The 21,142-nt window shown below is 55.7% G+C and overlaps 1 protein-coding gene across 2 annotated transcripts in view; it reads right to left on the bottom strand.

The window, feature by feature from the left end:
- Positions 1 to 10,679: 10,679 nt before the first annotated feature.
- Positions 10,680 to 21,142, bottom strand: part of RUNX3 (RUNX family transcription factor 3) — a 55,686-nt gene continuing 45,223 nt past the window's right edge. The window contains exons 6-7 of one of the 2 annotated variants that reach the window (XM_037498879.1): positions 18,011 to 18,166; positions 10,680 to 13,130 (exon numbers count right to left, since the gene is read on the bottom strand). In XM_037498879.1, the coding sequence (XP_037354776.1) occupies positions 12,595 to 13,130; positions 18,011 to 18,166 (692 nt within the window). In that variant the 3' untranslated portion in view covers positions 10,680 to 12,594. The remainder of the gene's footprint in view (positions 13,131 to 18,010; positions 18,167 to 21,142) is intronic. The other variant, XM_037498880.1, reaches the window with a different exon arrangement.

Genomic DNA, 21,142 nt, shown 5'->3' on the forward strand with positions numbered 1-21,142 from the left:
CGGTGGGTGTAGATAAACCTCCAAGTGGGTTGGGAGATTGGAATGAGCTTGCAGAGGATGGAGTGAGAGGGTTGAAGTGTGGGGTGTGTGGAATGGACCTAAGTGTGTCTCAGGGACTGTGGGGAACTCCAAGGGACGCGCGTCTGCTCCTGCCTGGCACAGACTACTTCGGCTCTAGTCCCAGACCTGCCACGTCCCGTTCTAGACTCCAGGTAGCTACTGCCTTCTCTGGGCCTCGGTTTCCCCAGCTGGATAACCAAGATAACCCAGGATTAACTGGGAATAATTGAAGCATGCTCGGGGCGGGGATACTGAACCCTTGCTCTGCGTGTGACCCAGGGCACTTTACATGGATTAGTTTAGTGGTTTTCAAAGTGTGGTCCAGAGCTCAGCAACATCCACATTACTGGGGAACTTATAGGAAATAAAAATTAAAAATTAAATCCAATAAAAATTATTGGGTTCCTGTTGACTCTGAATCTCTGGGAATGTGGCTAGTAATGCGTATTTTAACAAGCCTTCCAGGAGATTCTGCAGAAACCTAAACTTGGAGAACCACAGCACTTGCTCCTCAGGCTGCCCATGAGCAGGGAGGTGTTGCTGTCTCTCCCCACTCCCTCCTCCTCCCACCCTTGAAAACCACTAATCTATGGCCTGTCTCTCTGGATTTTTATATTCTGGATATTTAATACAAATAGAATCTTATGTGTGATATTTTGTTTCACTTAGGAAAGCATAATGTCTCCAGGGTTCATCCATGTTGTAGCAGGTATCAGTACTTCTTTTCTTTTTCGGGGCAAATAATATTCCTTTGAATGGATCTACCACAGTTTGTTTACCCCTTCATCCAGTAATGGGCACTTGGGTTGTTTCTGTTATTTGCTATTTCCACGTATACTGATATACAATCCAGTAGCATTTAACACATTTACAATGTTGTATAACCATCACCTCTACTTCCAAAACATGCCCTATATCCATCAAACAGTCACTCCTCTTCCACCATCTTCTAGAAACCTCTAACATGCTTTCTGTCTCCATGGATTTAATTATTCTGGATATTTCATATAAATGAATCATGCAATAAGTGATCTTTTGTGTCTAACTTATTTGACTTAGTAAAATATTTCAAGTTTATCTGTTGTAATGTCATTCCTTTTTACTGATGAATTACATTAGCTTTGTCCATTAATCCACTGATAGACATTTGGATTATCTTTACATTCTGGATCATCTCTACTGAGAATAGTGCTGTTATGATTGTTTGTGTGTAAAGAGTATAGGTAGATTCTTTATTCTTCAATTACAGCCATTTTGGTGGATGTGACATGGCATCTCGTTGCGGTTTTCTGGTTTTCACTCTCATTTCCCTTTATTGCTGATGTTGAGTTTCTTTTCATGTCCTCCTTGGCCTCTTGTTTATCTTCTTTGGATAAATGTCTAGTTAAGTTCTTGGCTCATTTTTGAATTGGGTTGTTTTTGTTGTTGTTGAGTTTTAAGAGTTCTGTCATTAGTCTGGATATTAATTACTTATCAGATATTTGTCTTGTAAATTTTTTCTCCACTTCTGTGGGTTGCCTTTTTATTCTATTGCTAATGTCTCTTGAAACACAAATTAATTTTGATGAAGTCCAATTTATCTATTTTTTTCCCTTTGTTGCTTGTTCTGTGGCACCATAGCTAAGAATCCATTGACAAATTCAGAGTTTGAAGATTTAATCCCTACATTTTCTTCTGAGAGTTTTATAGCTCTAGTGCTTTTTCAGTTTTACATTTAGGTCTTTGATCCTTTTTTAAAAAAAATTATTTATTTATGCATACAAGAGCTGGGGTACTGGTAAGAGATGTGGGGGGTGAGAGGATATTCCAGAGACAGAGTGGGGAACAGAACAGGAGACTGACTGAAATACACTGCTGAGGGGAGCAGCGGGTGAAACAGGAGAGGTCTGCTGTGCCATGTGGGTAGCTCCTTGGCCAGGGATCGAACTCATGCTGCAGAGGCTGCGGATTGCTTCATAGTGCGGTGCTTAACCCCTTGCGCCACCAGGGAGGCCCTCTTTAATCTATTTTGAGTTGGCTTTTGCATGTGGTCTGAGGTAGGGACCCACCTTCACTCTTCCTTGCATGTGGACTTCCAGTTGCCCCAACACTTTTTGTTGAAGAGACCAAGAAGAGGCAACATTGCAAAGGAAAAATGTCAAGGAAAACACTAATGTGACTGATATGGGCCAGATACGACAAAGAGCAGAAAGGTAGGATTCGAGTGAATGAAGTTTGGGGAGATGCTGTTTCTAGAGGGTTCTTGCTCCTTGAAGATTTCCTCCGCTCTGGGTTGATGCTCCTCTATGGCCACGGGTCTTTGGCTCAGGTCACCAGTGTGGCAAGACCCCAACCAGGCTGCTCCTCCTCTGCTCTTCATAGACCACATTCACGGACAAGGGGTCTTGGGAACAAAGAGTACAATTCCCCTCTTTGCTTGCCTGGTACCCAGATGCTCTCGTGTCTTCCCTTCACTGGGCCTTGGCCCAACTGCCAGCCCCGGCACCTCTCCCATATGGCACGATGTGGTTCCAAAAACAACTTCAGGAACATTTGGATATGTTTTCCACCTCAGACTGGTGGTGCTCCTGTCCACAACCCAGACCAGGTTCCTGCTGGGTGGGGCGGCAGCTCCTCACTCCTGGAAGGAGGTGCGAGTGTGTGGTTTTTCCTTTTCTCGTTTCTTTTTTGGAACGTAAGTGTCTTTCCGAGTCTCTTGGCCAGATGATGGTGGTGCGGGCCTGCTGGCCTCCTGGACAAAGCCGGGTGGCTCTGTGCTCGTCCCCATCCTACAGATGTCCCCAGATGCATTTGTTTCCCAGAATTATTTGTAACAAAGTGCATCCAATGGAGTGGCTTAAAAGAACAGATATGTAATAGCTCACAGTTTTGAGAGCTAGAAATCTGAAATCAAGGTGTTGGCAGAGTCATTCTTTCTGAGGCCTGGGGGTACTCTGCTCCCTGCTTCTCTTCTGGCTTTGGGTGGTGCCGGCCTCGGTGTCTTCTGACTTGTAGACATATCCTTTCAAGGCTGCCTTCTTCACAGGGCCTTCTCCCCATTCTCTGTCTCAGGATCGCCTCTCCTTGGTGAGGACGGCAGCCATATTGGATAAAGGGCCCAGTCGGACTTCATCTGAACTGATTCCATCAGCAGGGACCCGATTTCCACATAAGGTCACATTCTGAGGTTCCGAAAAGGACACATGTTTAGAGGGGGTCACTATGTAAACCAGCATATCAGGCAATGTCAAGAGCAAAACCAGGAGGAAGGCTGTGGAAGACACCCATTACTGTGAGCCCCTACATGCCCTTGCTTCTAACAGCCTGCACCTGGGTCTCTAGTGGCCTCTGCTTGAGCAACTAGAGCTGCTTTGAGCATGATGCACTTGTGCAAGCACGCATGCATGCACGCACACACACACACAGTGCCTGGGTATTGATGTCCCCTGGGGTGGCCGTAGCATGATAACAACTAACAGTTATGCAGGCAGCGCATGAAAGCCCAGCTCACTTGCTTGGGGTTAGGAGCAAACTCTGAGCCCCCACACTGCAGGGGCCCCTCTGCCTCTCAGGCCAGCCTCACCCTGGCTTTCTTGTGTTCCCTGGCAGCTCATGGTTTCTCGAAGGAGCACTTCAAGAAATTCACTTTCATATGAATCCTCTTCTCAACTCTGCCCCGGGCAGCCCAGCTGAAGACAGGTACCCATAGTGGGTGTGGGGGGCAGGCCTGACAGGCGGGAAAGCCTTGAAGGGACCTGCCTCACAGGGCCTTGTGATTCTTCATGGGCTGCATCTTTGAGCCTCTGGCATGCATGGGGGTCACTCTCCAGTAGTGTCCACTACAATGTCCTTGGTTGTCTTGACATTCCGTGGCCTCACTCAGGCCCACCATGTTGGCATCAGTAGCCTTGGCTGCTGGCAGCTCATATCTGCCACCTTCTCTGGAGGTCTGAGCTCCTCCAAATCGCAGGGCTCTCCCCAGGGATGTCGTACCCCTCCAGGACCCACCTGCCACACAGTCTGGCTGACTGACAGGAGCACAGCAGGTTGGTTCCAGGAGGCCACCCAGGTGGCACAGTTCTTGCTCCAGAGGTCACCGTGGGACCGGCCTGAGGATAGCCTCCAGCCTAGCGATACCACGATTATCTGTCTGCCAGTGCGCTGTCCTGCTTTTCTCATGCCACGTCTCCTGAAAGCCCACTCCACAAAACCCCCACCTCTGGATCCAGGGAACCTACCTAAGATGGCCGCTGTGATGACACCTTGACAGGGAGCGGAGGTGCGGGCCATGGGCAGGGCACAGAGGTGTCTGCTGTGCCACAGGCAAAGTGCAGCTGCCTCGGCGCCTCTGCTGTGCCCGTCACAAGGACTCTCAGCCAAGCCAAGAGTTGCATTCCCAGTTCCAGGCGCTGTTGACCAGCCCCGGAAAAGCGGCCCCTGCAGCACGCTAGCCGGGCCTGCTGTACCTGCTCAGTCACGGCGCCCACAGACACCTCCTGAGAGGCTTTGCCTGACCCATGAGCCACCATTGCCATCTTCCTCCATCGTTCCCGTTTATTTCTTATTGTGCTCTTCCTCCCTGAAGTCATGTCCTAATCGTCAGGTCTGCACAGGGCCATTCTCTCCAACCTGTGGTTAAGCTTCCTGCACCCAACACCCAGCACCACACAGGGGCCCAACCAGTATGTGTCGACCAAATAAAAGCACAGGCTCGTGTTCTTTTGCTTAAAGTAGACAGAGGGAAAGAGAGAGCGGGGTTTTCTGTGGAGTTTCTAAAGGGGAGGCCATTTTGGGGGGGCCACTGGGGTGGGAGAAAGCAGGTCAAGGTGGGCTGTCTTCCAGGTGGTGAAAGTCCCTTGGCCTGTGCCAGCCCCTCACCGGTCGGTCTTCTTGTTGGGTCTGGCACAGCCCTCAAGGAAACATAACATTTTTAATAAAACCTCAGAGTCAATAAAGCAGAATGGTCTCGGTGCCTCTCCTGCCCGCCCCAGCTGTTGACTTTAGAAGTCAAGAGGTTGGGGTGTTGCCCAATTCCCGTGTAGTTCAGGGAGATATAAGCTGGAAGGGCCTGGCCCATTTTATATGAAAAAAACAAAACAAAACAAAACTCCCTGAGTCCTGGAAAGATTCCACCGCCAGCCAGAATCAAAGGTCCATTCAGAGCGACAGAACTCCTCACATTCGCGCTAATGAAAACCAAATTTCTTGTCCCTCTGAGCCTTCCCCGGGGCTGCGACTGGAAGGGGTTGCCATGGCCTCCCGGCCACCCCTTCTGCCACCAAGAGGGCCCCGCCGTGTTAAAATAGTTTTATGATAATATGGACCTCGTATTTTTCTAATTTCAGGCGTCAGTGATTGAGGACTGAGTTGTTTTCATGGGAAAAGAAACAGAACTTGTTTGAGGCAGAGAGAGGCTGCCACCTCGGCAGATACTCCCACTGTGCGCAGAGCGGGCAGCGTGGCCCCGCCAGCAAGGCCCGGGCCATGTCCAGGAGGCCTCCCCCCAGGGCACCCTCCACTGGCGTCGCCGGAGGGGACAGGGTGATTTCTGTCTTTCCATCCTGTGCTCTGAGAAGCCTGACAAGGGGGTGGTCACGTTACCCCAAAGCCTCGTGTCCTCTCTGCTCCTGCTTATGGAAAAGACAGTCCTCAGTTCTTTCCCCCCTGATGATCAGACTTGATAGCAAGTCTGAGGCAGCCAGCACAAACTCAGGTGTGCTTTTGCCTAAAGCTGACTTAATTCGTTTGCCAAGCCTCCAGGACCTTTAGCTGATGGGAAATTAAAACTCCACCTTTTGGGGTATTGTTCTGCCTCGATGAGGACTGGGAAGGAATTCTGTGCTCACCCTTCAGTCTGCAAAATAGATATAATGACAGTACGTGCCCCAATGAGCTGAGTGTAAAAAGGCAAAATACTTTATAATAGTGACTGGCATGTAGTATTAGCTGTTATTTTATTATAATTATTCTAAAGATGCAAAGAGAAGGCACCAAACCCAGCATGGGTTATCAGGGAGGGCTCCCTGGAAGAGGTGACACCTGAGTTAATTACAAGCATGCACTGAACACCTCTGCCTGCATATGTATCAAGGTCTAGGAGTCTAATGAACTAGACCCCTAAGAAATGTGCTCATTTTAGAAAACTTATAAAACAGAAAAATATAACGATGCAACAGAAACAGCTATAATCCCATCATTCCAGTGTTCCATTCTTTCACTTTACTTTTTCTTTCTGTTTGAATTACACTAATTGATTTACTGTATATGTACTATATATAGACTGACTAGAAAAGTGTTTATTCCTAGAAAAACATTCACATATTTATAGATTAAAAAAAAGAGTTGGATGGGGGAAAACCTGAAAATATTATCAGTTATTCTCTTTGGAGGGGGGTGAAACTATGGTTAGTTTTTCCTGTGTCCTTTTTGGTGGTCTGTATATCCATTTATTTCTCTAATACCTCTATATTATTTCGTGTAGTTTGGAAATGTGTTCTTCAAATTTAATACCTAGAGCTCAGGAACCTCGGATTCAGGGCCTTATTTATAATCATAACATCCTTGGGCCGTGGAGAGTGCGGTGTCTGGATTGAACTCAGTCCTGAATCCTTAAGTGTGAGGGGCTGTGTGTGGCCATGGGTGTGATCTGAGGGTGGGCATGCAATGGGGCCAGTGGGCCCAGGCTTCCTGGGGGAGGGGGCAAAGCCAAAAACTATCATTAAGACCTGATCCCAGGGCCTCCCCTGGTGGCGCAGCGGGTTGAGCGCTGCACTGTGAAGCTGTCCGCAGCCTCTGCAGCACGGGTTTGATCCTGGCAGCCCGGCGAGGGTCCCGCATGGCGCAGCAGACCTCTCCTGACTCGACCGCTGCTCCCCTCAGCAGTGTGTTTCGTCAGTCTACCTGTTTTGCTCCCCGCTCTGCCTCTGGTGAACCCTCTTACCCTCCCGCAATTCTGGCCTGTACCCTGGTTCTTGTCTAAATAAATAAATCAATCTTAAAAAAAAAGGACCCGATCCCAGTGGCTCTATCTCCTGCCAGGAGCCCTGAGCACCAGAGAGGCTTCGCCCTGAGGTTTCGGCTGGGTCTTTCCTGTGACTCTAATGCTAACGAGGCTGTAGGGATGTTAGCTCCTCCTCCTACCACTTGGCCTGGGCTGCTTCACAGCCTGTGGGCAGGTCTCTGCGCCTCTGCACCCCATGCACCACGGCGATGCCCTCCAGCACACAGCTACCTCAGTGTGCCAACGCCCCATAGCCTGACTCCCTGGTGCCCGCAGCCCCCAATCCAAGTCCCACAGCTCGACCTCCAGTGCCCAGACCCACACCTGCACCTGCCCCATCCCGTTACCATGACTCCACTGCCGCTCTGCCTTCTGCCTCGCACCACATCCCTGTCCTCCAGGCCTTGGCCCACAGGGCTCCCTCCCCTTAGAAGGCCCTCCTGCTGCACCTCTGCCCTGAGAATTTCTACTCATCTTTCCATCTCTTATCTACACCAGGTAGCCCAAGGCTCAGCGCACCTGTTTGCCGGCCCTCCTGCCCTAGGAGCTCTTCCAGGGCTCGGCAGTGACTTATTCTTGTGGTCCTCACTGTCTAGCACCTGGGGTGGCATGGGCTTGGGCCTTTGTTTGGCAAAGAACTGTGGTCAGGGCCTGCAGACACCAAGCTCAAAAGCGGGGTGGTGTGGCCCAAACAGCTGCTGCCCATTAGGACACCAAAGAGGCCACAACTGTTTCCAGCAGTGGGCGTGGGCCCAAAGGGAGAGAGGCTCCAGCAAGCTGGCTCGAGGGTGCTCTGCTCCCCACCACCGGAGGGCTTCCTCCGGGCTGGGCTCAGGGCAGGCACTCTCTGCGGGTGAATATAAATATATAAAACAAACAGTGTGCATTTAGCTGCAAAACTAAAAATAGGAAGCCTGGAATCCGGCTCCCCCGGCTCCTCAAGCTGCTGGACCACACAGGTGTGGATGCGGATATTGGGGGGGATGTGGCTCCTCACCCCCTCCCAGCTCCCAGCCCTCATGGGGAGGAGTGGGGGGCATTCTGGGTTTCCGTGAGGAACAGTCCATTCTTTCACTCTGGCTCCCCCCATCCCCATCTGCTTGACAGCTCATTTCATTTACGATCCCAAAATGAACCGACCTACCGAGATGCAGTCCCCACTCTCGGGCCCGGGCCGGCTGGTGTCTGCTGCGGCTGAGGGCTGTGCGCTGGCCATGCTGGGGGGCGGGGCTGGGGCCGAATGGCTGTGTTTATGGGCTACAGCCTGGGGCAATTCCTCACATCAGCATCCTCTGACCCAACTCCCGCCTTGTGCGCATGCCATTAACTCGGCCCTGAAAACCCCCTAGGATGTCCGTTTCTCTGAATAAAAGCTCAGGTTATCTCTGCAGCTGGAAGCCCAGCAGTGCAGGGCTGCTCCCTAAGCCTGGAGGGGTGAGGGCAGGTTTCCCTGGAGGTTACCGCAACTTTAGGAGGTGCCTAGAACAGCCTCGGGGCCAGGATGCTACTCTGGGAGCCCCGAGGCCTGCACCAGGCCAGCTGTGGGCCGTGAGTGAACTGGTGAGACTACAGGCATTGCTAAAACTGAGGGACTCCTATCATCTTTAAAATGGAATTCCCAGTCTCAGATGCTGGAGCAAGATGGCCGCCTCTCTCTGGATCGGCTGCTTCTGGTCCTAAGCTCCAGCTGGTGGCTTGGGTGGTGGATGACCCCGGGTCCTGGCTCCAGGTGGCTGGGGTTGCTAGACTGGGATGTCAACCCTGCCTTTAAGTCAACCTTTCTTTTAAGTCGGGTAAACCCCTATTCAAAGCAGGGCTTTAGGACCTGTGATTCTACTATCCGCCTTCCACATAGCAGGTGTTCATGTCACAGATGAATTAAAAGGGAGGCGCAGAAAGGGACAGGGATCTCCGGCAGCCACGAGCTAGAGAAGGAAGGACACTTCCTGCACACCAAGACATCTCCGGGTCCTTCCAGGGATGAAACTGCGGAGGGCTGGAAGGTCTAATACCTGACCTGAATTCTGGCAGCTAAGTCTGCAAGGCACGGCGCGCTTGTCCCACCTGCTGCCACCTGCAGGCTGCTTTGGTTACTGCGCACTTAGGCCCACAGCCCTCCTGCTCTCACCCAGGCCAGCCCGGGACATCCCTGGGCGCTGTTTTCCACTTAGGAGGCTGGTGCTGGTCTGTGTGGCTCTGTGCCTGCTGAGGTGAAAGTGATGGGGCTTTGGGTCAAGAGTTCCGGAGGCCACAGTTCCTCTCCCGTCGGCTGTGGCTCCAAAATGTGGCCAGTGGGGAGACTTACACTGTGGTCCCCTCCAGTCTCTATCACTTCCTACAAAGTCACTCCAAATAAATACATATATGGAAGCAGAGTTTTGACCTGTCGATGCTGCTTCAGGATTAGCACTGCTCGCCCAGGCAGACACCACACAGAGCTGCCCACGGAGAATCTGAGGCCCCTGGGCCAGGCTGCTGCTGGGGTGAGGCCAGGGACTGGGGTCTAAACGTGACTATGAGCCTTCACTGCTTGTTGGTTGTTGGGTTTAGGCAGACCAAGCCAAGTGAACAGGGCACAGATGTAGCAGCAGGTTTTGAAATATTTTCACTTGAAAATAAGGTCTATTTTATGAAAATCCGCCCCCCCACCCCCGTCCAGACCTCCCTGCTGGCAGGATGGGGGTAGGGTGAGAAGGCAAGACTATCATCACACCCCAGCTCCCATCATCAGCCACAAACAACTCCAGAGAGATGTGGAGCCAGATGACACCCCCTCTTTGCACCTCGGTGGCCTCATCTGCAAAACGAGGGAGCTGATGTAGCTGCTTGCTTTGTAGTTCTGACTGCTGCGAGCTTGCCACTGTTCCAGCAAACATGGGCCTCCTCTCACCCAGGCTGCTTTATGCTCCCCACTCCCCCCCAACTCTGAGGCTGGGGACCAAGCTGGAAGAGGGGCGCTACTTCTATTTGCTTGTGAAAAAACCAGGGCTGCATGTGTGGGCACTTGAAGACTTGACATCCCTCTGGGTTTCCAGCCCCCCAACCCCTCTGCCCAGGCTAATCTCTGTGGCAGGTGCTGATGGAGGTGGACACAGAGAAGTCAAGGCACTGGTGGGGGCAGAGGGTCTCCAAAACATTGGGTTTTGTCCTTCCCTTGCCCCCAGGCCCTGCCTCAGGGACAGTGGGAGTGCTGTCCTCGCCCACCCCATGCACACAGCCCAGAAGCCTGGCATTGGGATCCTTCAACATCTCAGTTATATTATTGTAACAAATCAGTCAAAATTCCATCTTACAGTTAAATAGTACAGAAGACAGACAGTTTACTGTACAAGCAAGTTGTGCATTAAAAACAAACACACCAAGCAAATTATAGTGCAAAGCAATTTCCACCCCTCCCCACCCTCTTCCCAGTTCTGGGATGGAAGAGCCGAGTGTAGCAGTGCCATGGACACCGTGGCATGACAATATGTCACAAAGGCTCTGCACCCACCACCAACAGGCTTAGAGGGAGACCAGAGCCTCTCTGCTTCCTTGTGCTTTCTAAGTCAGGGTGCTTGCCCGGTACAGCTTCACAGCAGCCTTGTAAGGAAGGACCCGTCTCCCAGGCCAGCCGTCCGCACCGGCCATGGGCCTTCAGACAGAGCAGGCTGCTATCACTTTTAGTCAGGGGTGGAAGGAGGGAGGGTGGCTTATTCCTGCCCCTGGCCCCACCAGGGCCTGGATGTCAGGAAGGGGTAGTAATCTGGGGTGGGGCTACAAAGTGCTGGGCACTGGGAACCCAAGGGTGGCCCCATGCGGGCCTGGGGCCAGTTTGCAACCACAGAGAAGGGGAGCAAAGAAGGCAGCGGGGCAATGGGTAGTAGCCGCTTCCTGAGAAGGGGTGGAGAGCTTCCTGGGTGAAGGGAGCCAGCAGGACACCCCCGGCAGCTATATGGAAGAGATGGAGACTGCTTTTTCCAGTGAGGGCCAGACAAGAGAAACTGCAGCAAGAGGGGTTCGAGTAAGACCATCAGAATGACTTCCTAGCCTGCCAGAGTGCACAAAGGTGTGCACTTCGCCCTTGTTCCAGGTTGGGGAGGGGGTGCAGCAGGGCAGGTGCAATTACAGGGGCAACCACTGGGACCTTGGGGGGGGGCAGCTTCCACATCCACAGAGGACCCATCTGAAACAATTCTGAAAACGACGTGCTGTCTAGCTCTCATGAGAGCTTTCTTGTCCTTTTCCACGTAAGCCTTTCTGGAACTAAAGAACTCAGACCAGAGAATTCATGCAGCCTGAACCCTCGACAAGGCCTGCTTTTCCCCCTGCAAAGGGCACCCCCTGCAAGGGGCACCCTGCACCTCAGAGCCTGGGGCGGGAGGGGGGCGGGCAGAACTGACCACTGAGGCCTCGTCACTCCACCACCCACACCTGCCTCTCCTGGGGCACCAGCCCTGCCACATGTGTGATGTGCTGGCACTGCCTGTGGTGCCCAGCAGGGTCAGCCGGTGCTGGAAGTTGGCTGGACGCTGCTGAAGGGACGCAGCCCTAGAGGCGGCACCGAGAGCCTTGCCGGATAGGGGAAGGGTCTTGTTCATGACAAAGGGCTTTACCTGTCAGAGGTCATGTGTTTGAACATGTTTGACTGAAGCTTCTTTTCCTCAGATCAGCTTTAAAACTGAATTCTGTCAAGGCTGCGCTGGAGCACAGACTGGCGTGAGACGGGAGCACTGGCACTCCTGCTGCTGCTGGGACCTAGCTGGTCCCATGCTCTCCAACAATGGCGAGTGTGAGACCAGCCTCGGAGAAGGGGGATCCCCAGTCCCCCACTAAGAGATCAGAGGGTGAATGCCTTGGGCTGGTAAAGTGCATGGAGAACCCACCTGCAGGCCTCCCCCCTGCTTGGAGGTGCCTGATGCCGCAGGCTGCTCTACTCTGAGGCCTGGGGCCCACGACCACTGGGACGGGACGGGCTTCTGAGCTGTCAGGATTTGGGGGGAAGCAGATCTGGGAATACTGGCAGAGGGGGGGAGGGTTGTGTTTTCACCCCATCTCTGCCACTGACTCCCTGGGTCCTCTGGATGGGCCCATCCCATCGTCAAAATGAATGAAGGGAACCCCTCTTGAGGGCGGGGACCTTCCAGTTCTGACTCAATTTGTGTAAATGCAGAGGGAGGGTTGGGTCCAGGGGGTGCAGGGTCTCTGAGGAAGGTGGAGGGTGAGAGAGTCTCCCCAGGGCCCCTGGCCGCTCTCCCTGGAGCAGAGATGACCAATCAGGTCATTCCAGGGGAGGGGAGAGGAAGAGGAACATTCCTCAGGAACGTGGGATGAGATGACTAGGATGTGGCTGGGCCTGGTGTCCTGGGGGAGGTCCTGGCCCCTCTGTAAAAAGACATGGCCGGGGCGCTGGATGCTTCAGAGCCGCCCACAGCTCAGGGTACCCCTGCCCTGGGCCCATGGTCGCCCGAAGCCTAAGTCCCATTCCTGCCCTGAGCCTCAGAGCAGGGCCAGCCACTTGTTGGGAAAGTCCTTGGGGTCCCTGCCGCCGCCGGGGGCCATCCGCTTCCACCCGGCAGTCAGTAGGGCCGCCACACGGCCTCGTCCATGCGGCCCGGCGTGCTCAGCGCGGTAGGCGAGTTGCTGTGGCTGCCGTCAGCCTCCACGCCGTCGCTCTGGCCACCCAGGCTGGGGTTCATGAGGTTGCCGGCGGCCACGGAGGCGGCGCTGCTGGTGCAGGAGGCCAGCATGCGGGTGGGGGAGCGGTCGCCCCCGCTGCTGCTGCCCGCCACCATGGAGAACTGATAGGAGCCGGAGGACGCGCCGTAGTAGAGGTGGTAGGGGGACGGGTTGGCCTGGAAGGGCCCGCTCTGGTTCTGCGGGGCCCCGGGGTAGGGGGGCGGGAGGTAGGTGTGGTGGAAGCGGCTGGTGGCCGGCATGCTGAGGCTGCTGATGCTCGTGCCCGAGGGCGTGGCGCTGTAGGGGAAGGCGGCCGACATGGCACCCGGGTAATGCATCCTGGGGTCTGGGAAGCGGCTCTCTGTGAGGGTTGGCAGTGCCGGGAAGGAGCGGTCAAACTGGCGGGGGTCGGAGAAAGGGTTCAGGTCCGAGGTGCCTGTGGGACAGCAAAGAGCATGGTCAGTTGCAGCCTGACGCCACCCTGGGGGTCTTTCTCCACGGACGACATCTGAGGGCTGGTTGACCAGGCCTGTTTGGGGACCCCTGATTCTAGAGCTGGCTCTGCGGGCTCTGCCAAGGGCTGCTCGGAAGCTGGAGCCAGCTTGACTCAGAACAGGAGCCCACCTGGGGGCAGGTGGCTCAGGTGCCTGGGCCAGAAGGGGCCGTGCGGCCTTCCCACCTGGGAGAGCAGGGGGAGGAGGAGGAAGATTTTCTTCCTCCTTGTGGAATCTTCTTCACACCTAGCAGAGCACAGGCCTGTTGAAATGGTGAAGGTAGGACCCCAGTTGGACTGTTGGGAATGGGGAACACTGAGCAAAGACAGGTCAGGCCTCCCAGCAGGCCTGGCCCAGCAGTTTCTACCTCTCTCGGCTCGTGGTTAAGAGCTGGCAAGACAACACAGGGGTGGATTAATGAGATGTGGTATATCTGCACGATGGAATACTACTAAGCCATAAAAAAGATGAGCTCTTGCCATTTGCCACAACATGGGTGGAACTAGAGGTGATGAGGGAGGGGATGATGCGAAGCCAAAGTCAGAAGGAGGAAGACAAAGATGGGATTTCACGCGTATGTGGAATACAGAGAAACAAAACAAAGGAACTGGCAAACCTAAACCAAAACAAACCCTAGAGAGATGACTGCAGAACTGAGGCTGCTAGAGGGGAAGAGAGGGTGGGATGGGGGCCAACGGGAGGTGACCCAATGGTCTGGGCTAAAGGACCATGGGTGCTCTGGTGACATGCACAGGACGAGGTATGGGCCTGTACCTTAAATCATGTAGTGCTGTAAAGCAATGTTTCCTCAATAAAACAAAAGAGTTACAAGACTGGGGGTGTGAAGAGGGTCTCCAGTGACTCAGTGAGATTGGGGATTGGACCTTGCTTTTTCAGATAAGGAAACTGAGGCAGAGAGAGAAAGCTCATGATGCTGTATAGAAAGGACTGGAACTAATCACGAGGTCTCTCGGGGGCCCTCTCCTGGCCAGGTAGAGCTCAGCTGGGTTATAGGAACTTGTGTTTGTGTTGTGGGGGCAGCTCTGTCTGACTCCCCATGCCTGGCCTGTATCTCCTGTGCTCCCCACAGGCTGGAGCTGACCGGTGGCCAATGATGAGAAGCACTCCCGCCTGCCTCAGGAGCAGAGCTACTAGGGCTTAGTGGTCCAGACCCTGCCTGTCACCTTGTCACGGAGAGACCCAGTGTCCAGCGCAGGCCAGGCCCCGGCCCCCCTGGAGCATGACTTCTCACTAGGCTCCAAGGCAAGAGCTTCCCAATCTCTGCCTCAGCCCCGGGATCACAGACCCCCCGAAACCTCAGCATTCAGAGTCTTCAGGACCTAGTCTAACCCCCTTTAGGAGGAAAGTTGAGGCCCAGCAAAGGTGCAGCACCTATCTAAGGGTCACACAGCACACTGACCTGGCACAAAGCCCCTGGGCCTCTGGTCCTGAGCCCCACACATGCCTGACAGGCAGCTGTCCCACTTTGAGGGCTCCCAGAATGGAGGCTAACTGTGTGGTCTCTGCAACTGGATACTTATCCTGGTCCCGCCACTTACTACCTGTGTGTCCCTGGGCTAGTCATGTAACCCTCTCTGTGCATCTGCCTTCCCATAAGAACAATGGAGACAATAACAGCTCCTGGGGTTTCATTAGCTGATACATGGGACAGCACTTCGAGGGAGCACAGAGGCTGGTGGGGCCTGCGCTGCTGTGGTGGCCGTGACACCTGGGCAGCTGGAGCAAGGCCTGTTCAGGGCCCTCCTTATACCCTCCCAAAGGGGTGACCCTGGGCAGTGCTGGGGGGGTGGGTGGGCAGCCCCAGCAGCAGTCCTGAGGTAAAGTTAGTCTGGCTCGAACCCCAGGACACACAGGGCTGGGAGAGACCTCAGGAGATCTGCCTCTGGCCCCAGTGCCCCAGATGGGCACTGTCTGCAGTGGCTGAGGACTCACTGAGGATGGAGAGCGGTGGGTGCCCTCAGGCCTCTGATTTCCCCAGATCTGCTGGAGGTGGCATGTGGCCTCAGGTCAGACATCACTTGTGTGGGCTTCCAGGTCTTCCTGACGCAGCTGGGGGTGTTTTCTTAGCATCAGGCTCTGAGCCAGAATAGAATGATGCTTTGGGGCTCAAGGTGGGGAGATGTGGGTGAGGGTCCGGTGCCTGGGGCCTTCTGGAACACATTGGTCCCTCCCTATAAGGTCAGAGGGGCTTGGCCTGCATCTCAGAGCCCCCGGGGAGAAGGCCTTGTCGGCAGTACCTGGCACCCCAAGTACAGTGGGCATGAGGTAGACACCTCCTCTCTGGGCCCTGAAAGTGAGTGCTGCCTACCTGACAGGAACGCCATTGGCAAAACAAAGGAAACCCAGACAGGGCCCCAGGATTCGAGGGCAGGAGGCACAGCACCACAGCTGGTGGGCTTAGGTGGGTAGGCAGGCTCACCTGGAATGCGGGCTCTGAGCTGACCTGCCCAGGCCTGCCGTTGACCCCTGGGACCTCCTGCTCGGGTCCCCCACTCCTCCTCCAGGGTGGCGGGGAAGTGACTGCCCTCCTGTCCCCTGCACCCCCAGCCCAGTAGCCCTGGGAAACCCGAGCCCGCTGGATTGCTGTCGAGCAGCCAATCCCAACACTGGAAGGAAATGTTTATTTTCTTCTCCAAATTGCCCCAGCTGCTGCGTGGCTGAATGAGCCCTTTGAGCGGTGAGAAGCCCCCATTGTGGGCGGCCACAGCCTGGGGGCCGGGGCCCGGGCATGGAGGCTTTGGGGCCTCCGTACTGCTTGCCAGTGACCAAAGCTGGGGGGTCATAGCTATTAACAGGCACCAAGAGGTGGTGGGGTGTCTTAAGGGGGATGTCCAGGATGGAGTCTGAGGGCAGAGGCTTCTCCCACCAGTGAGAAGATCCCTAAACCTGGTTCTGCCAACACCACTCTGGAGCAGGTATTCCCTTCTTCCCACTTTACAGATGAGAAAACTGAGGCTCAGGGAGGTAAAGTAACTTGTCCAGGGCCACACAGCCAGTGCCTGGCAGCCACAACTCCTAGCCAGGTCCATCTGGCTGCAAAGTTCATGCTCCTTCCCTGGCCCTGGTTGTCAAGAGCCCTTCTTCTTGCTCCAAAGGGGACAGGCCAGGGGAGAGGAAGGCCTGGCTGGAGCAGAGGGTGACACAGGCTACTGAGGCCTGGTGCAGTGGATGTTAGGGGTGCTGGGGGCGCCCACTCAGGATGTGGCAGAAGGGGCAGGACTGAATCAGCCATGCCCCACAGGTCCTCTCTTCTCCTCCCAGTCCAGAGTGGAAGCAGGGATCTGGCTGCTACTGAGACAGCCGGGCCCTGTGGAGCTGGCTGAGGGCTGGGAGACCTGCCTCAGGCTCCTCTGTGCACGGGTCCCCAAGCCACAGGGGGGCTCTCCTTCCAAAGGAGCTGCTGGACAGGCAGCCACTATTCTCGCTGTCAGCTGGGTCCTGGGGTTCCATGGCTGGGCCCTCATATCCCACTGGTTCCCATGCAGGGCCGGGTCTGGAGTGAGAGGCTACTGTACCTTGACAAATGCCACCCATGGGGCTGGGCAGCTTTGGGGCAGGCAGGCATGAGCCCAGAGGGCAGACACTCCCGAAGCACCTTAAGGTCAGACCACCCCAGGCTCAAGAGCTGCCGGGGGTCCCAAATTCGCTAGCCCTTGGGCTCTGAGAGGCTGAGCCTGGGCCTCTCCACCCCAGGGGTCTCAGCAGGACCAAAGTCCAGCTCCCTGAGCCCAGGCTAGAAAGGGAGGGACTTCTCTCCATGCCCAGGGGCTACACCAAGCGTGTGTGGCCAGGGCAGAGACCCAGCAGGCCCAGATAGCTGGGGCATGGAGAAGGGAGGGGAGCAGGCGAGAATTGGTTTGCACCTCGTTGCCCTCAAAAGTACAGGTTGATGCTGGGGGCAGGTGCTCTGGAGACTGGGACCTGGTCACTGGTGGGCTCAGTATACTCTCTGCAAATGGGCTCTAACCAGGCCCCGGAGGACCACCGGCAAGGCAGCAGCCAGCCCTCCTGCCTCTGCCCAGTTCTGCTGACATGTGCTCTCTGCCCCCTGCTGAGGAACCCCCCAGCAGGCACCCCACCCATCAGGGGAGAGAGCCTGGAAAACATATTCACCATCCAGCCACCTACGGAGCACCTGCCCTATGCCAGGCCTCTGTGTACCGGGAAGGCACCTCAATTGTGCCTGCTCTTTCCATCTTGCGATGGGGACAAGCATGGGCCCCAGCCCGAGACCGTCCTCCTCAGAGGCCTGTTGGAAGGCGTCTGGGGCAGGTGGGAGACCTTTCCCAGGTGACGCTGCGGGTCTCTCCTCCAGGGCCACAACATCTATTTCAGTTTACGAAGTTGGTTTGAGGGCAGCAATAGCATGTGAATGTCACCCCAGCCCTGGACAGAGGCATCCACCAGCTCCCCCACTTTCAGATGAGAAAGCTGGGGCTGGTGGGGCAGTGTCCTCAGTAGGTCATTTCTCTTGCCCACAGGCTCCCTGAGCCAGTCATGCCCAGGGTTGATGATGCTTTCCCGGGTTAATGCCCATGTGCCCTGGAGACAGGGAGCTCAGGGCGGGGGCTGTGTCTGTCCTTCATGCTGACCCTGAGCCCAGCACAGCGATGGCTCGAGGTGGGTGTCAATGATTGCTGAGTGAATGAATGAAGGGCTCGGTCCAGGACTGGGCACACAGTAGGGCCTCAGGAAGCATCTGCAGGGTTTGGTGAGCACCAGCGGCCTCCTTTATAAACAGGCAGATGGACAACGCCCAGGACCCGTCCGCCTCCCCCCTGGCGCCCCCGCTGTGCCCTACCTTGGATGGGGGTCTGGGCCTGGCTGCTGAAGTGGCTTGTGGTGCTGAGCGAGCCTCGGGGGCTGGGTGTGCTGGGTGTCACCCGCATGCGCAGCCGTTCCAGCTCCCCGAAGCGGTCAGGAAATGCCTTCTGGTCCTCCAGCTTCTGCCGGTGCCCTGCAGAGCAAGGGGAGCCTATCAGCAGCTGGTTCTGGGGTGGGGTGGAGGCATGTCCCTGTTCCTACTTGCCACCTTCATGGGGCTGCAGTTCACGCCAGCATGCCAGGTGTTTCCAAAGTCCCTCAACTACTCCCTGCCAGGCAAGGCCCCGGCTATCCCTGTTCACCCCCGTGCGTCTGGGGTTTCTGCAGGACAGATGCTAGGAATAGAGGTTCAGTCGAAGGGCCCGGCATTCCTGGGTTCCAGAGCTCAGCCTGACACCTAGGCTGGCCTATTTTGTCCTGCACGAGGCATGAAGGAGGGGCTGGCAGGCAGTATGGCCAGGCTCTCTTTCTACAGCCACGAGAACTGCAGCCCAGAGAGGTGAAGAGGCTGTCCAAGGTCACACGGCCAGGGAGGGGAGAGGATTTCCTGGACCTGGGACCCCTTGGAAAAGAAGTGTGGGGAAGGGGCTCAGAGAGAGGAGGTCTTGCCTGAGTCTGCAGTGACATGGAATTGTCTAGATTGACAGGAAAAGAAGAAGAAATGGGTGGGAGGTACCATAGAGTCTTCAGGTCATTCCCCAGGCCTGGGAAATGCCTCCTGGGAGCCTGGAAGGTGTGAGATGATCGCTGAGTACTGGTGGGCATGAGGACAGTCAGAGGCCTTTTCAAAACGGGAGAGCAATGGATTCTGGTATCCATAGGCCCCCAGGCTCCCTACACACATGTCTCAGAGCCTCAGTGGGTATCTGGGGATGGGGAGTCCATGTAGGAGCCACAGCAGGCTCAGAAGGCCATTGGGAACCAGAGAACCCCACTTTGTCCTCCAAAGAGGCCACAGGCTCGGGTCCCAGGCTGCAGCCTCTCAGGACCTTGGCAACAAAAGGGGAAAGGAGTTGGGGAGTTTGGCTGGCGCTGAGGCTGCAAACTCAGATGCCTTTGGGGACTGGACAAATCTGTAACCAAGGCAAGTGGGGTGGGGGCAGGAAGGAGAGGGGGTGCCTCATAGAAGGGCCAGCTGCTATCCGTCCAGCTGACTGGTGCCATGATGGGGGTGACCAGTGTTGCCAGAGCTTCCAATTTACCAGGAGCTTCCAATTTACACATCACGTCTGCCCAAATCTTATGTATTGGCAATTAATTCAAACACTGAAAACAAACAAACAACTGCTCTGAGGGATGTGTCCTACCAGCCAAGGCCGAGATTTCATTATCCAGCCACCAAGGACTGGAGAACAGATGCCCCTCGGGAGGCACCCCCAGGGGTGCCCCCCAGGGCTCAGACACCAGCCTGCACAAGCCTTGGATGAGGGGCTGCTACCCCAGCTACTGAGGTGGAATGGGCAGGGGCCGGTGAGGTCAGGACAGTCTCATCAGGCAGGCAGGCAGCCGGATGGACGTGTAGGCTGACTTGGGAGCAGCCTGGTGCAAAGGATCTGGGTGTCGCAGTCAACCACGAGCTTGGAGAGAGCTGACGGGGTCACACAAAAGCCAGCGCTAACCTCAGGCCTGTCGCTATCATCACTGGCGAGTGAAGTCTCATTTCTGAGTCACACCGTTTACAAAGTGTTCACAGTTACTCCCGAGGCACAGCGGAAGGAGGGCGGGTTCACAGTCAGCCTGGGTTCAAGGAGGGCCCTGCTGCTTGCAGCCCCGGGGGCCTCCTCCACCAACCCCCACCCCCCAGCTGCAGCGTCCCAGCCAAGGCACCGGCTCACAGGCTACATGCTAGCTGAACAAGTTCTGCACCGTGTGGGTGACCCATCCGAGGGATGGGGCAGGGAGTCCTGGAGCCACAGCCTCTCAGCAAGGCGGCAGGGAGGAGGGACTGTGTCCCCCAGGTTCAGGACCAGGCTGCTACATACGCTGTGTCTGGGCCAGAGTGGGGCGAGCGCAGGGCAGACCCCGACTCCAGTCCAGCCCTCTTCCTCGTGACACTGTCTTTTTCTGCTCTGACTGTACAGATGGGGCCACGGAGGCTTCAAGGTGAGACTATGCTAAGCAGCTGGTGTGAGGCCCAGGGTCTGAACCGCTCACAGGTCCACCACACTGTGCCCTGTTCACGGGGCTGCTGTCCTGGAGGAGGGGGGCCCTAACAGCGCTGGGAGCTGCTCCTTTGTTACCGGGGAAGCTGGAGCCAGTGCCAGGGAGGGGCGACTGGAAGCTCGGCACCTCCACGTGGCCAGGGCGCCAGAGAGTCTCGGAGCCACGGGGCCAGGGCCTTTGCACTGCGGGCAGGACGGAACTTCCTGTGCCCGAGGAAAGGAGATGGCCTGTGGAAAAGACCTCTTTCTTTCGGCCGCCCACAGCGGGAGCTGGGTAGGAGCTCTGGGCTAGCTCACTTGGTCACCTGAGGCCCAGCTCTTTCATGCTCCATGCCTCAGTTTCCCCTGTGTACAGCCTGCTCACAGAGGCCGTTCTAGCTCTGGGAGTCCCTGACATGGGGGTAAGGACCAGTCACTGGTCCAACTGGGGACCCCGAAGGAGAGGACAGGATTCTTGCTCCATGGCCCACCTGTCACCTCCAGTCGCTGCTGCTCCCAGTATTTCTTGAATATTCTCTGCCTCCCACGCTTCAGAGCCTCAGTGTAGGCACAGCCCCCGCCAAGAGTGTTTTCTTGTCCTTTTGGCCTCAGCCCTTAGCCTCGCCTCCAAGAAGACCTCATCGTTGTTGTCACTCCCCGCCCTCCCCACACATCACCTCTGCAGGCTAAGAGGGTCCTGAGAACAGTGGGAGGTATCACCCCGAGGGAGGCCTGCACTGTTCCTATTGCACAGATGAGAAAACCAAGGCTCAGTGACAGTCAGTGACACACTCAGGGCCTCACAGAAGGCACCTGGTCACTTTCTCTTCCTGCAGCCCATCCTTCAGGAGAGGAGCCTGGGTTTTGAAAATTGGGGGTTCCAGACGATGGGTGCTAGGGCCCAGCCCAGGCCTGGGGCAGAGCTGCCCTCTGCATGTCCAGAGGACAGGCTGGAGGAGGGGCGGCTG

Source organism: Talpa occidentalis, unplaced genomic scaffold (genome assembly GCF_014898055.3).
Source record: "Talpa occidentalis isolate TD23 unplaced genomic scaffold, MPIMG_talOcc4v2.1 talOcc4.9, whole genome shotgun sequence".
In the NCBI taxonomy this organism is placed as follows: domain Eukaryota; kingdom Metazoa; phylum Chordata; class Mammalia; order Eulipotyphla; family Talpidae; genus Talpa; species Talpa occidentalis.